General features: G+C 48.6%; 2 protein-coding genes across 2 annotated transcripts in view; one reads left to right on the top strand and one right to left on the bottom strand.

Annotated features, from left to right (window-relative positions):
- The window catches only part of LOC100961967 (nuclear envelope pore membrane protein POM 121C), a 28,108-nt gene extending 19,510 nt beyond the window's left edge, over positions 1 to 8,598 (top strand). The window contains exons 7-12 of the mRNA XM_023515702.1: positions 324 to 525; positions 660 to 762; positions 1,324 to 1,500; positions 2,493 to 4,124; positions 6,720 to 6,842; positions 7,232 to 8,598. Of these exons, the coding sequence (XP_023371470.1) occupies positions 324 to 525; positions 660 to 762; positions 1,324 to 1,500; positions 2,493 to 4,124; positions 6,720 to 6,842; positions 7,232 to 7,329 (2,335 nt within the window). The 3' untranslated portion in view covers positions 7,330 to 8,598. The remainder of the gene's footprint in view (positions 1 to 323; positions 526 to 659; positions 763 to 1,323; positions 1,501 to 2,492; positions 4,125 to 6,719; positions 6,843 to 7,231) is intronic.
- A 106-nt stretch (positions 8,599 to 8,704) lies between these two features.
- On the bottom strand, positions 8,705 to 14,995 carry NSUN5 (NOP2/Sun RNA methyltransferase family member 5). The gene is made up of 10 exons (XM_012807886.2): positions 14,836 to 14,995; positions 14,597 to 14,719; positions 13,942 to 14,116; positions 13,754 to 13,862; positions 11,191 to 11,329; positions 10,987 to 11,102; positions 10,489 to 10,667; positions 10,076 to 10,286; positions 9,846 to 9,986; positions 8,705 to 9,762 (listed from the first exon to the last, which is right to left on the bottom strand). The coding sequence occupies exons 1-10, from the start codon at positions 14,926 to 14,928 to the stop codon at positions 9,687 to 9,689; spliced, it is 1,362 nt and encodes a 453-aa protein (XP_012663340.1). The 5' UTR covers positions 14,929 to 14,995; the 3' UTR covers positions 8,705 to 9,686.
- Positions 14,996 to 15,222: the final 227 nt, after the last annotated feature.

The raw sequence follows: 15,222 nt of genomic DNA on the forward strand, positions 1-15,222 counted from the left end.
AGAGGTTTGTAGGCTGATAAAGCACAGCTGTTGGATAGAGAGAAGCTCAGATTGAGGCATCTGTGAGTGATCCAGGTAATCACTGCCCACGAAACGGTTGTGTGCACAACCTTGAAGCAGTTGTCTCTTCATAGCCTCTTGACCAGTGGTTCTCAACCTGTGGGTCGCAACCCCTTTATAACAAAGAAAATACATCGCAGCATTAGGAAGGTTGAGAACCACAGCTCTTGACTATTAGAAATAATCTTGCAAACACCACCCAACTTCCCAAACCATGGAAAATGGAATATTTTGAGAGATAACCCAGTGAAAACTCAGTGTTGAAAACCAACTTGGCAGACAAAATTATCCATTTCTGGAAGAGGGAAGAATGCAAACAAGTCTAGATTTCTTTCTTTAGTTGCAGATACAACTACATGGAAGAAACAAAACTCATGGAATTCCCCATCTACACCTGGCAGCTCTGGGCAGCGAAAACGGAAGATTCAGCTACTGCCTTCTAGGCGAGGGGAACAGCTCACTTTGGTATGGTTTTGTCCATCTACTCCTGCCCACTCCAGCTTTGCTGTTCTGAGACTCAATAAGACTAACTACAGGTTAGTTAGTCAGTCAGGCAGTTTCTTCTGACTGACCTGACTTCTCCTTTTTCTCTTTGGTAGCCTCCACCTCCCCAACTTGGCTATTCAATCACTGCTGAAGACCTGGACTTAGAAAAGAAAGCTTCATTGCAATGGTTTAACAAGGTTTTGGAGGATAAGACTGGTAAGGAGTACAGATCAATTGTACACTCTGGAGAGATTTTTTTCCTTTTTTCTAAGACAGAGTCTCACTTTGTCACCCTTGGTAGAGTGCTATGGTGTCACAGCTCACAGCAACCTCCAGCTCCTGGGCTTAGGTGATTCTCTTGCCTCAGCCTCCCAAGTAGCTGGGACTACAGGCACCCGCCACAATGCCCCGCTGTTTTTTTGTTGTCATTGTTGCAGTTTGGCCAGGGCCAGGTTTGAACCTACCACCCTCGGTATATGGGGCCAGCGCCCTACTCACTAAGCCATAGGTGCCGCCCAACTCCAGAGAGATTTAAATTCTCTGGTTTTATTTTGGTGTCATTTTTTAAAAATGAGGTTCTCTCAAAGAAGACTTCATATTTTCTCAACTGAGAAATCCATGTGGGTCTTCACTGAAACCTGGCCACCTGTGCAGTGGAGGGGAGGCATTCCTAGATGAGTTGTTCTGCAGCTCTGAGCATCCTCTGCTCTCTGATAAGCCATCTGAAGAGAAGTCCCAAATAAGCAAGAACAGTTTTCTCTTTTCTTTCTTCCTCAGATGCTGCCTCAGCTTCTGTTACTGAGACTCCACCTACCACTCAGCCTTCATTTACCTTTACCCTCCCTACTGCCGGAACTGCCTCCTCCCTGGCCTCCCTCCCATCCCCAAGCACTAACCCACTGTTAGAGAGCTTGAAGAAAATGCAGAATTCCCCAGGCCTCCCATCCTTCCCAGGTGAGTGCAAGAGATGGTTTTGGAGCATCAGCCTTTGCTTAGGTTTAAGGAAAATCATCATGCCTGTCAGTCATTGGAGATTATTTCAAAGATTGAACACATTCTGACTTACCAAACCTGAGCTAGTTAAGCTTAAAGACTTGAGAATTTTCTAATCAGGAAATTTTAGGTAAGGTGTGCTGCAACAGTTAAACCCAAGGAATGCAGCTTAATCTCTTAATCAGAGACCCAGTTTCTTGGCTGCTCTGAGCCTTGCTGTTATGATTTGTAAAATGGGAATAACAGTGTTCTCTTGTGAGGGGTTTTTGGGCATGTGATGATGTGGTTGTTACATGCTGATTAGAACCCTGGGTGCAGCATAACACTAATTCCTTTTTTCTCTCTAGGCCAGTGGTTCTCAACTTTCCTAATGCCACAACCCTTTATACAGTTCCTCATGTTGTGGTGACCCTCAACCATAAAAATATTTTCTTTGCTATTTCGTAACTATAATTTTGCTACTGTTATGAATCATAATATAGATATCTGATATGCAGGAGACCCCCAAAGGGGTTGCAACCCACAGGCTGAGAACCGCTGCTCTAGGCTTTCAAGGATCTCTTGAGTGTTCTAGGCTGGTGCCTTCATGGCACTGCCTGAATGTACACCTCTCTCTGTTACTGTAGTTTATCACACAGTGGCAGAGGGTTAGTGTTCACCCTCACAGCTCAAGATCAGAGACTCACTCATTTTACACTCTTTACTGAGTGCCTGGTAGATGAGCATAGTAAATATTTCTTAGATACTTAAGGTATATCTAGATGAGTAACTGAACTTGAGTTCAGGTGATTGGACTTAGTGTAATTTCCATACATTTGGATTTACTTCACAAGCCTGGGATATAGGCTTAGCTGTATTTACTGATTGACTCTTGAGCCCTAGAACTGTGGTTGGCTTGGGAAGGATACAGAAATATTGAAAGTATTCAACTGTACTTTTTCTACTCTTCCTAGAATCTTCTGGAGTGGCAACCACTGAGGCCCATTCACCTCCAAAGACACCCAGCCTTCTGGCCCCTCTTGGCTCTTCACAGTCAGGGCCCCTTCCAGGCACCTCTACAGACTCGAAATCAACAGTCACATTCATGAGTCTGGTCCCTACTTCTTCCACGATACCAGTCACTGACATCAAGTCACCTCCAGTCCTTCCAACAGAGACAGCTGCCAAACCCCAAGCCCCGTCTGCCCCATCCCCCACCCCTAAGCAAGGTTTTTTATTTGGAATGCTGAGCACCCCACCTTCTAATCCTCCTTCTGTTGTTCCTGCTGTGTCTTCAGCATCTCCCATGTTCAAGCCCATTTTTATGGCCCCACCTAAGAGTGAGAATGAAGGCCCTGAGCCATCTGGCCCTTCAGTCACAACCACAGCATCCTCCACCTCCACCCTCCCCACGACCTCCAGTACCTCGTCCCTGACTTTCCAGCCTATCTTTAGCAGCACAGGGCTGCCTCCATCTGCGCCCTTGTCAGCTCCCATCTTCAAGCAGACGACTACTCCAGCCACTGTTGCAGCCACATCAGCCCCTCTCTTCACTGGGCTGGCCACTGCCACCTCTACAGTGGCATCCATCAGCACAGCCAGTACCTCTGCAGACTCTGCTTCAAAGCCTGTTTTTGGCTTTGGTGTAAACAGTGTGAGCAGCACCGTGAGCAGTGTGACAAGCACCACCACTTCCATTGCACAGCCTTTCCTCTTTGGGGCACCCCCTGCCTCTAGTGCCAGCTTTACCCCAGCCATGGGCTCCATATTCCAGTTTGGAAAGCCACCTGCCATGCCTGTATCAACCACAATCACCACCTTTGGCCAGTCCCTCCCCAGTGCTGTTCAGACAGCCACGAGCAGCAGCACTGCCAGCTTCAGTGGCTTTGGCAGCACCCTGACCACCTCAGCCCCAGCCACCACCAGCCAGTCTGCACTGACGTTCACTAACACGACCACCCCAGCATTCAACATTCCCTTTGGCTCAAGCACCAAGCCTCCTCTCCCATCGTATCCTGGAGCCAACCCCCAGCCTGCATTTGGGGCCACTAATGGGCAGCCACAGGGGGCCACCAAGCCTACCCTTGCCCCAAGCTTCGGCAGCTCTTTCACATTTGGAAACTCTGCAGCTCCAGCCCCAGCTGCAACTCCAGCGCCAACCCCAGCCCAGTCAGCCTTTGGCAGCACTACGCATTCAGCTTTCGGTGGGTTGAAAACCTCAGCCTCTGCCTTTGGCACACCTGCCAGCACTCAGCCAGCCTTTGGTAGCACCACAGCTGTTTTCTCCTTTGGTGCACCCACCACATCTGGCTTTGGAGCTACAACCCAAACCACCAGCAGTGGGACCAGTAGCTCAGTGTTTGGTCCTTTCACGTTTGGGGCATCAGCAGCCTCAACTGGCAGTGGGGGCTTTGGGATCAATGTGGCTACCCCAGGTGCCAGCTCTACCTCTGGAGCGTTTAGCTTTGGAGCAGGACAGAGTGGGACCACAGGCACCACCACCCCGTTTGGGGGGAATTTAGGTCAGAACACCCTGGGCACACCCAGCCAGAGCACACCCTTTGCCTTCAATGTGGCCACACCTGACAACAAACCTGTGTTTGGAGGTAAGTGTGGGAACGCACTTGGTTTGCTGGGCCAGCTGCTGTTGTAAGAGCAAGAACAGGCTCTGTTCTTAGAGAGTTTTCGTGGTGGTAAAAAGATAGATGTTAAATATGGAAGTCAATTAAATGTCAGGTAGCAATAAAATGTTTTGATAAGGTGTGTAATTACCAACTCAAGAAGCCATTATGGATTAAGGTGGACGTGAACAAGGAAGGCCTTTCTGAGAAAGTAAAAAAGTTGAGCTGAGAATATTTGGGTCACTAAGAAAGTTTTGAAACAGACTGTTGTGTGATGGTCCATTATTTCACTTCCAAGAAACCCGTGCAAGTTTCAACTTGCCTTGGCTATGGCTGTTGCTGGGAGGACTTCTTTTCTTTCCATCTGCACAGATTTACATTTCTTGGTTTTTGTACATCTCAAAAACTTTCCTTATGACCCACATGTATTTGCCACAAAAGCAGGCTAAGAGGGAGCAGGGGTGAGGGAGGAGTGTTTGTGTGTGAGAGAGAAAGGGGGGGAGGGAGAGAGCTCAAAAGCGAGATTCTGCAGTGCAGGCACAGGAAATTACCTAGTGCAAAGGCCCAGGGGCTGAAACAAGCTGGCATGTTCATGAATAGAGAAAAGGCAGGTGTGGAAGGAGGGATAACAATGGAGGAAACATGTAAAAGAGCTGTAAGGTAGTTGGAGGTCAAGATCATTCATAGTCAGCACTTGGTGTTTTTGAGTTTTAAGTATTAAGGGAAATCATAGAATTTTCAGTAGAAGTCTTATCTGCCATGTGGAAGACAAATTTTGGTCCTAGTAACTTCTGTTTTTTCATTAAATATGAAAGAACTTAGAAGTGAGTCAGAGAAACATTAAAAGGAGGGCCTCTTGAAATAGGCATTTTGAACAGGGGGAAAAGGAACAAAAAGTGTAGGCTGAGCACAGTGGCTCACACCTATAAACCTAGCACTCTGGAAGGCTGAGGCGAGTGGATTTGCCTGAGCTCCCAGGTTCGAGACCACCCTGAACCAGAGCAAGACCTTGTTTCGGCCATTGTGGCGGACGCCTATAGTCCCAGCTTCGTGGGAGGCTGAGGCAAGAGAATCACTTGAGCCCAAGAATTTGAGGTTACTGTGAGCTATGACGCCATGGCACTGAACCAAGAGTGACAGTGAGACTGTTTTCAAAAAAAAATAGTGTAGCCAGGTGCGATGGTTCATGCCTATGATGCCATCGACTTAGGAGGCTGAGGTGGGAGGATTGCTGGATCCTAGTTTGAGACCAGTTTGAGCAGCATTGCAAGACCCCTGTCTCTAAAAAAAAAGAAAAGAAAAGAGAAAATCAGCCAGGTGTGGTGGCACACAGATGAGGTAGGAGGATCACTTGAGCCCAGGAGTTAAAGGCTACATAGCCCAGGAGCTATGATGATGCCACTGCACTGTAGCCTGGGTGATATAAACGCTGTCTCAAAAAAGGGGGCAGGGAGAAAGCATAATAAATTGGGTGGGCAGTTTTGTGGGTTGGAAAATTGTGTTCAAAGTGAGGCCAGTCAGTGGCCTTCCTTACCTACCTGACCGATGCTTGTTGAGATGTAGACCTAAAATAAGTAGGTGGCTGGCAAAACCCAGCCTGTGGAAACTCAAATAGCAGCAGAGGGCAGTGGACCAGAGGCCTTGATGAAGTTGAGGAAATGCAAGAAGTAGGAAAACTAGAAAAAGTGAGCTAGAGAAGAATGTAGTAGCAGTTTGGATGCTGGAGCAGTTCCTGGGGGTGACAGGGTGATCATAGGAGTAAGTGGAAGAGTTAGGATAGAGGAAAAGCTCATTGGGGAAGCAGGGTGAGGGGGCTAGAGAGGATCATCAGTCATTCTCACAGATGATGGTCATCGGAGTGGTAATGGGGGTGCTAGAGAGGGTGCAGCAAGCCAGGTGTCCTCCATGAATGAAGGGGAGTGGCCTGGCAGTTGAAAGATGGCACAAGGACAAGGCACCAAGTCTGATGACCTGAACTTCAAACAAGTTGGGGTATTTGAAGATGAGAATGTCCCATTAGAGAGCAGGAAGATGTCTGCACTTATAAGGCCCCAAGACCTATCCACACGAGGGAGATGAGCCTGGCCTTGAGAGGGGAAAAGCACTGTGAGGATAGGATAGCTCAAATTAAGTTAGGGCAAGGTAAGGGGAGGGGAGTTCTGTGGTGTTCTAGAGAGCACCATGAGAAGATAAGGGGCCAACAGGGTGAAGTGATGCTGAGTTTATGGCATCTAGAGGGGAGACATAACTAGGGAGAAGCAGTATAACAAAATCAATCCTGATTGAAAATAGGTAAGCCAGTCAAGCCAGGACTGTGGTGGTCCTCTCTTCACAGTCCTGGTCATCAAGGGACTGCCTTACCTGACTGGAGGAAGGCAGCAGGAGGGGCTTTCTCTACAGCTGCAGCACTGCCATTAGCAGTCTTTGAGAGAAGGCAGGCAAGCACCACTTGTTAAGATGTTATCTCACTATCTCACACAGGGAAGGGGGGAGGCATCCTGCTGTGGAAATCTCCTGCAGCAGACAGACCACCTCACTGCCTGCTCTGCAGCTGTCTGCTATCTGATCTCTTCATTCTAGGCACCTCCACTCCCACCTTTGGTCAGAACACCCCTACCCCTGGAGTGGGCACATCAAGCAGCACCCTCTCCTTTGGGGCATCCTCAACACCTACCCAAGGCTTTGTCGGAGTTGGACCCTTCGGTAAGCAGCAAGTCTCTGTTGCTAGCAAAACCTGTATTTCTCCTCCCAGGCAGATTGGGGTGGCTGGTAGTTTCTTAGCTCTCTGAGGCCCTGAGATCAGGCTCAGTGTGGGAAAGGTGCACTTGGGCTGGGAGTTCATACAACCCAGCTAAGGGAGTTGGACAGTGGAGATCAGAAAGGAGCCATCTTGGGTAGAAGTTCCCAGATCACTTGGGAAGCTGGACCTAAGTAGGTTTGTGAGCCTCTCATTCTTAGACCTTCTCTGGGATTTTGCATTAATAGGCCCCTCTGCACAGTGCTCATGTAGCTTGAGAGGCACCCAGTATTCTATTATTGGCCTAACTTTGAGACAGCAGCAGCCCTGATGAGATCTTGTTGAATTTTTCCAGGATCGGCGGCCCCTTCATTTTCCATTGGTGCGGGATCCAAGACCCCAGGGGCTCGACAGCGACTGCAAGCTCGAAGGCAGCACACCCGCAAAAAATAGCCTTTGTCCCTTGACCCTGTTTCCCCACCCCTTCCCCAAATCTGGACCTTGGCACCTGCTAAGAAGAGCCTTTGACCTTTCGAGTTCCATAAAGCAAATCTGCCCCAGATCTCTGGCTTTAGGCACCAGCAGGGTAGTGGCAGCCTTGGTGTCCTTTGCCTTCTCCTGGAGGAAGTACCAGCCTTGGGGAGGGGGAGGCTGGTTATGGCAGGGCAGAGCCTGAGACCTTTACTTGAACAATCCCACTGGTGAGGCTGGAGAACTAAGGAAACATCTGTATATACCGTTCACTCAACTTCCCTGACTCTTGCTTAGTGTGTAACTATAGTCAGGCGGCCGCCCTGCCCACCTTTTCCCTGAGAGCCATCATTGCTGGAGCAAATAAGGTGCAGCCCACTTGGATCTCTATGCATTTGATGGGATTGGGGGAAACTGATTATCCTTAAAGCTTTTCCTTGCTTGGCTTGGCTATAAGAAGTGGCTCTCTTCCTCAGGTCCCTTGATGGGGCCTCTTTCCCCTTATCTTGCTGCTTTATCCCTCACTGGTTCCTTGTAGGATTTAATCCTTTTTAAAATGATCTTGAATCTAGCTTTGCCTTGGAGACCCCAGTGGGTGCTGCTCCTGCCGTTTTCCTCCTGCCAATTCTGAGTCAATGTTTCATCTCTAAACCTCTCTGCCAGTTTGGCCCCTAAAAGCTTGGTGGCTCAAGACTGTTAGCCTGGCAGAGCCAGGGGTGAGATACCTCGCTCCAGGAGGAAAAAGCTCTTGGAGCAGGCAGGACGCCCACCGCTGCTTTCAGCTGCCTCCTCCCCCACCTAGCCGTTGGCCTCATTGGGCCCTGTCTGCCTCTCCAGGATTGTATGTCAAGCCTTGTCCTGTGTTATTTGTCTGATGCTCATGTCTATTGCTCTTTGAATCGAGTTTGGAGGAAGAATTGAATCGTATGAGTGGCGGCATGTTGGTAATGCCGGACTTAACTGTTTCAAGTTTTCTGGGGCTTAATTGAATGTGGAAAGTAGCACCGCTTTATGGCTACAAGTGCTGACTCCTGAATTTTCAAATGGTGTTTTGACTTAAGGGCTGGCAGCCCAGGAGGGTGGGTTCTGGGGGAAGCAAATACCTTCCTGCTATTATTTCTTTCCCACTTACCTAACCTCACTGGAAGCTAAATAACCCCTACTATATGTTGGGAAACATAAATTAATGAACCATAGTTTTAGGTTGTACCTTAGTTATTTTTCCCTGACAAGGAAATCCATCCCCTTTTCTTCCTTTGTTCCACAATCACCCCAGGCCCAAGAGCCTTGCTGCCATGCCCATCCTCTTTGGGAGAAGTATGAATGCGTGTGTCTAAATTAAAAGAAAAATATTTAAACATTTTTTAACAAAATAAAAATTTATTTTTGTATTTAAGCTAAATTGCCTTTTAAATTCCTTCAAGCTTGGTTCATTGAGGTGGTTAAGTATAAACGCTACTGACTAGAAATTAGCTGTATAGTTAAGTTATGCCTGTGTGAAGAGGAGGCTCACGTGCTGTCTCAGGCAGCTTTCCCGAGGGACTAGAGCTCCTTCTGGACACATTATATAAAACGTAACTCTTATTTTATAAATAGTGTGATGTAGACGTAACTGTCCCTCCCTCCCCCTTAGTGACAGGGGTTGAATGCTTTGTGGTTGGGGACTGCTCCTCCCCACCCCCCAGAAGAGCTCTGAAGTCCAACATGTTAATAGTTGGCTTTAAGCTGAGGAAGGAGCCTGAACCTCAAGTCCCAAATTACCCATTAGGATTGGAGGAGTGGGGATGGGGCATACATATAGAGACCAACTTCTACCTGTACCTTACGTAAGGTAGATCCCCTCTTAGTTTTAGTACTCTGAGCTAGTTTACCTCAGCTCCGCAGGCAGGACAGTTGGCCCAGGAACCCACTCCCCCCAAGGAGGGCATCCTGGCATGGTGTGAGTGTGTGAGTGCGTACATGTATGCCTACTGGACAGGAACGGGAGGCTGGGACTTTCCATTACAAATGAAAACTTTATTCCTGTTGAGTCTAGTTGGAATTTTTAGTATGAATGTGAGATATTTTTTTCCTGCTTATGTCATTAAGAATAAAAAAAAACTGTGATCTATCATGGGCCATGTTCTGCTTTTTATTTTTGTGACCAGCAGTTCTCTCAGCAGCAAGAACACAGTCCAGGGCGCCCTAAATGACTGAGAAATTCACTCTGCCTTTCCAGCTGCAGAAAAAAAGTCACTCACTAACTTCCTACAGCAGAATTTCCTACTGCTTGACTAAAAGTCAAAGCTTTGAGCACCTACATGCCAGATGGTATGCTAGGTAGGACCAACTACTGCTTTTTACCGTCTTTTCTTTCTCTTTGGGGCGGGGCTGGGCGTGAGGTCTGGTGCCAGTGCTTCAGCTTGTGAGACTGAGCTAGAAAAAAAGCACAAAAGTTAGCTGTGGTGTGGGCCAACCATCCAGCACCTTCCAAGCAGCCCACTCCCCCCCCCACTCACCTAGGCACTTCTACCCGTTCAATGACAGCAATGAAGAAGCCACCAGTGAGTGTGGTCTCAGGGGAGGCCCGGAGGCAGTGCTCAGCGCCCGGGAAAGTACCAAGGCCTCGGTGGGGCCAGGAGGGCAGGACAGGAACTAGCCTGGGAGAAGAAATAGCACAGATTCAAGTTAAAAGGGAACAGCTAACCTCCCCCCACCCCGCCCCAAGACCCTAGGGAGCACCTATTACCTAAAGGCCCCTGGGTTCTGCTGTAGGGCGTCTCGTACCACCTCCTCATTCTCCTCTTGGCAAAGGGAACACGTGGAATACACGAGGCGCTGCAAGGAGGGGAAACTGAGTGCATGGCATAGAGCTCGCTGTTGGAACCCTGCCAGCGCACACAAGCGTTCCTTGCTAGGTGTGCCTGCCCCTGGCTCCTCCAGCTGTCTGGTCAACATACCTGAGGAGAAGAGTGTTTTAATTATGTAGCTTTACAGCTTGCCTTATTTTATACAGAAGTCCTCATTTCATCCATGAAAACTTTAATCCAGCCTCCCAACACCATTAAAGGATCAGTTCTAAGACAAAAAAACAAACTACTTCTTCAGCTTCAGGTTACTCTGGACCTGTGAGTCCCTCAGCCACCTTCCTCCCCATCTCACCAGAGCCACTACAAGAAGGGTCCAGCAGGATGTAGTGGACCTGACGATAACGTGGGTCTGAAGGTGAGACTGCCAGGAAGTCCTTCTCCGCCAGCTCGCAGCAAGAGACTCCAGCCCGAGCCAGCAGAGTGGCCATAAATGCCAGCCGCTTGGCATCCAGATCAAAAGCAAAGATCTTCCTGGGTTAGAGGGCAAAGTGGGGGTGAGCTGAGAATTTATGGAGTACTAAGTGCCTATAGCTCTGACATATTCAACAAGTATGTTAAGTCAGGACACACAGCAAATAACATTTAAATGGTGTACAAAAGTCCAGGATCAGAGGTAACTGCTCAAGGGCTAAGGAATCCATATCTCACACCTGCAACCCACTGGGCAGCTTAGCTTGGGGCTAATACCACAAACTGCTGTAGGTTCAGCAGGAAAATACGGAGTGTCCTTCATTACCTACTGAAGAATACAGATCGACCCCATCCCCTTCCCACCTCCTGTGACACTCACCCTTGGTTCTTCATAAGAGCAGCCAAGTGACTGGTCTTATTGCCTGGAGCAGCACATGCATCAATGACATGGGAGCCTGGTGGAGGAGCCAATAGCATGGCTGGGAGACAGCTGGCCTGGCAGAACATAGCACACAAGTCAGGTGGCCAGAGACCCCAGGCTGGTACCTCCCCCACCTTCCCTTTTTCCACCCATCTTCCCTACTTTGTCTTGAAGAATGAAGTGACCAGCTCGGTACAGTGGATGTTCATGTAGATCTGTCTGGGCAGGAAACACAAGCAACTCTGGCAACAAGGGATCCAGAAGAAAATGCTTCCCTTTGAGGGCCCTTAAGTCATCAAGGCTGTCAGGGAATTAGAACCATGAATTCAACATTTCCTGAATTCCTCCATGCCAGGCCCCATATTTTATTTTATTTTTGTGAGACAGAGTCTCACTTTTTTGCCCTGGTAGAGTGCCCTGGCGTCATAGTTCACAGCATCCTCTAACCCTTGGGCTCAAGTAATTCTCTTGCCTCAGCCTCCCAAGTAGCTGGGACTACAGGTGCCTGCCACAATGCCTGGCTATTTTTAGAGATGGTATCTCGCTCAAGCTGGTCTTGAACTCAAGCGATCCACCCTCCTTGGCCTGGGATTACAGGTGTGAGCCACTGCACCCGGCCTGCCAACCCCCATTTTAACTGTTTCTCATGCAAAAAATAATTGAAATGGCTATGAAGAAATCAGACAGTCATAAGAGAGAGGCAGTAGAGTCAGTTAAGAGAATGGGTTTTCAGCTTGGCAAATGTGGCTCAAGTGGCTAAGGCGCCAGCCACATACACCTAAGGTGGCAGGTTCGAATCCAGCCCGGGCCTGCCAAAACAATAATGACAGCTGCAACCAAAAAATAGCCGGGGGCTATGGTGGGTGCCTGTGGTCCCAGCTACTTGGGAGGCTGAGGCAGGAGACTCGCTTGAGCCCAGGAGTTGGAGGTTGCTGTGAGCTGTGATGCTACGGCACTCTACCCAGGGGAATAGCTTGAGGCTCTGTCTCAAAAAAAAGAGAATGGGTTCTCAGACCAGACTGACTTAGGTTTAGGAACCCACCTCTACTGTTTACCAGCAGTGGGAGCACAAGCAAGTCATTTCATCTCCATCCCCAATTTGCATTTCTGTAATATGGTAGGTGTAAGGATTAATGAGTTAATAAATCCAAAGCACGTACTTGCCAGGGATTAAGCACTCAATAAATGTTAGCAATTACTGTTAAAGCACAACCTTGGGGAAAGGTTACAGGGTACAGGAAGAGGTAAGAGCTGAGCTGATTCCTGAGGGACAAGGAGTTGGTAGTATGAGGAGCTTAGGTTAAAGCTATAGTCACTGTAGCTCCACAAAGGAGTATTGTCCATTCCACCTGACCAGTACAGAAACAGGCTCTGAAAATCACACACTTCTGTTCAGAAAGCTATCAAGTGCCTGAGCTGGAATTCAAACCCATACAAAGCCATTCAACACTAGTCCACCTTGGGCTCCCAGAAACAGGCTAGAGGCCAAAGGAAAAATATCTAAAACATATTGGGACATTCTTCTTAGTACTAAGTATTGTAAGAATGGAGAAGCAAGAATCCAGTGTACTCAATTCAAATATGAAGGCAGTAGACAATCTAATACCTATCATCATAAGAGAAAAACTCAATTCAAGGTGGGGAGGCAGAGGAACGAGGGAGCAGGGAGAGGAAGTAGGGAGGAGGATTGGGGGGGTTAAGGTGTATGGCACATCTATTGGGTGCCAGATCCAATTATAAGAGGTACTTTACCTAACAAATGCAATCAGTGTAACCTAATTCTTTGTACCCTCAATGAACCTGAAACAATAAAAAAAAAAAAGACTAGAGAAAAGGAAGAAGAGAGGCACCTTCTCAGGGCTGTCAAAGGACAAAACACGAGGTAGGTGTGAGTCCAACAGATGTGGGGAAACACCAGGGCAGGGATCAGCAACTGTGGCTGGATACCTAGCATATAGAACACCATGCAGATGGGTCTGGAGAGGAGGCAAGACAAACAACACAATGGAGAGCCAAGAGAGGGTTTCAGCTGGAGAATAACAGTGTCAGATCTGGTTTTAGATCTTTCTACAGGAAAGCACAAGAAGGAAAACACAGTGAGATAGTCTGAAGAGGGGAGACCAGTCAGTCTACAGGTTTCTTTTACCCAGTCTGATAGGAAATGAAGAATGCCTAAACCCAGGCAGTGTCCAAGAGTGGATGTGAGAAAGATGCTAAAAATAAAGTAAATAACTGGAGGGAGAGTAGGGAGATATCTAGGCTGATGCAGTTTCTGGCTTGACTGGGTGGGTGGATGATGGTGTTATCTGTTAGGTTAAAATAGGGATGCATGAGTTGTAAAGTTGAAGAGGAAAGATGGATTATTCAATTTGGCATACACAGCAATTGTGGTATCTGTGGAGCAGTTATAGGAACCTAAGGAGGTAGGAATACGAGAGAAAAGTGTATCCTGGGAGATGAGTATCACCAGCAGAGAGGTTGGAGTTAAAGCTAAAGACAAAAAACCTGACAAATACATTAGAATATAGGATGGGATTCCCAAGAGTATCCATGTTTAAAGGGATGGGAGGAAGACAGGCCTTGGAAGGAGATGGAGAAACTGCCAGAAAGGTAAATTGGAAGAAAAACAGAGAGTGTAGTCACAACCCCCAAGCAGCTGCGAGTCTCTTCCCAGTACACCCAGACACCTCCCTGGATGCACCCAGGCAGGGTTCTAAGTTCTCACCTGGAGGCCCGACCCTGGTAGGAGAAACCTTGTCTCTTGAAATAATCAACTACATCATCAGAGCAGGTCTTGAGAGTGTTCACACGCACAAATCGAGGCACCTGGGAGACTAAGAAGTAATCAGTGAGTGAGTGGGCAAGAACATGGCCCTCTTCTCTCTCCTACCACCACAACTCCTTCCAGCTCACCTGACTCAGACTTGGTTCCCACGTCCAACAGATCCTCATTCCGGCTCACACCCCGATGAACCTTGAGCCTGGCCAGCTCAGCCTTGAGCCTTGCCTGATGACGGCCCAGCAGAGGCTTCCATCGGCCTCCACCCCCTCGAAAGCCCTTTCCCAACAACAACTCATATACTAGCACCTGAGGATGGGGAAACAAAGACCAAAAAAAGCACTAATGACTTAGAATTCTATGGAGTGTTGGAGGTGGAAGGACTAAACACACCACCTGTCCCTACAGTTACAGATAAAGGTGGGGTACCTTATCCAAGATCACACTAGTAATTAACGGGCAGATACAGAATTGGAACCTAGCGTCTTCTCAGTCCTGAATCCTTCCTCATGGATGCTCACCAGCATAGCTGTGGCCCCTAAATCTCCTTCTCGCCAACATTACCCTTCTGTCGTCTTAAGAGTCTGTGCCACTGCTAACTTCGTACTTCTGTTCTTAATCTTTCAGGTAAAGCTCCTTTCTCAATCCGTAACCCAGGGAGGGACTGCTCAATTTCTGATGAGCGACTAGTTCCCGTCACGCCATGCACGGCAGCAGAGCTGGGAACAGATTACAGACCCCCTTATATCCTCAGGACTCTCTCCCAGCCCCCTCCCCCGCGCCTGTCACCTTAGCCAGGTGCGGCCGCAACTTCTTCTCGGAGCGGAGGAGGCCGGCGCTGGCAATCACGGCGTCCAGCACCGCAGAGTAGCGCTGCGTCTCGCACACCAGGGCGTACAGCTGCTTCACGTTCTGCGCGTGGTGCAGGGGAGAGACGCTGGCCTGGGGGGCAGCCCTAGCACCCGCTCCCTGCTCCGGTCGGTCTCACCCGCCCCCTCCTGCCGCTGCCTGCGCCCGGGCCCCACTACCTGGAAGCTGCTGGAATACACCAACCCCTTGATGGAGCCCTGGCGGTTCTCCACACCCGCCAGCACCGATGCCGCAGCTGCGTACAACGCCATACTCGCGGGTACCTTTACGGCTCTGTCGCGAAGCGCGCCCGGTTCTGCGCCCAGCCTGACTTCCGAGGTCAAAGGTCACGAATCTTCTGGGATCCGGTTGTTGGTCTAAGAGTCCTTCAAGTGGCAGGTGTGGCAAAGAGTGCGACTTTGGAAGCCCATTTCGCCACTTCTATACTAGTTTTTCTGTTTTTATTTTCAATTTTGCCTATTTGATGGGCAAATAATGGGATTTTACTCCTGTTTCAATTTAATTTCCGTGAGATTGAGTATCTTTACAATTATTGATCATATCCT

This window comes from Otolemur garnettii, unplaced genomic scaffold (assembly GCF_000181295.1).
Source record: "Otolemur garnettii isolate 467f Iridium unplaced genomic scaffold, OtoGar3 scaffold00077, whole genome shotgun sequence".
Lineage (NCBI taxonomy): Eukaryota > Metazoa > Chordata > Mammalia > Primates > Galagidae > Otolemur > Otolemur garnettii.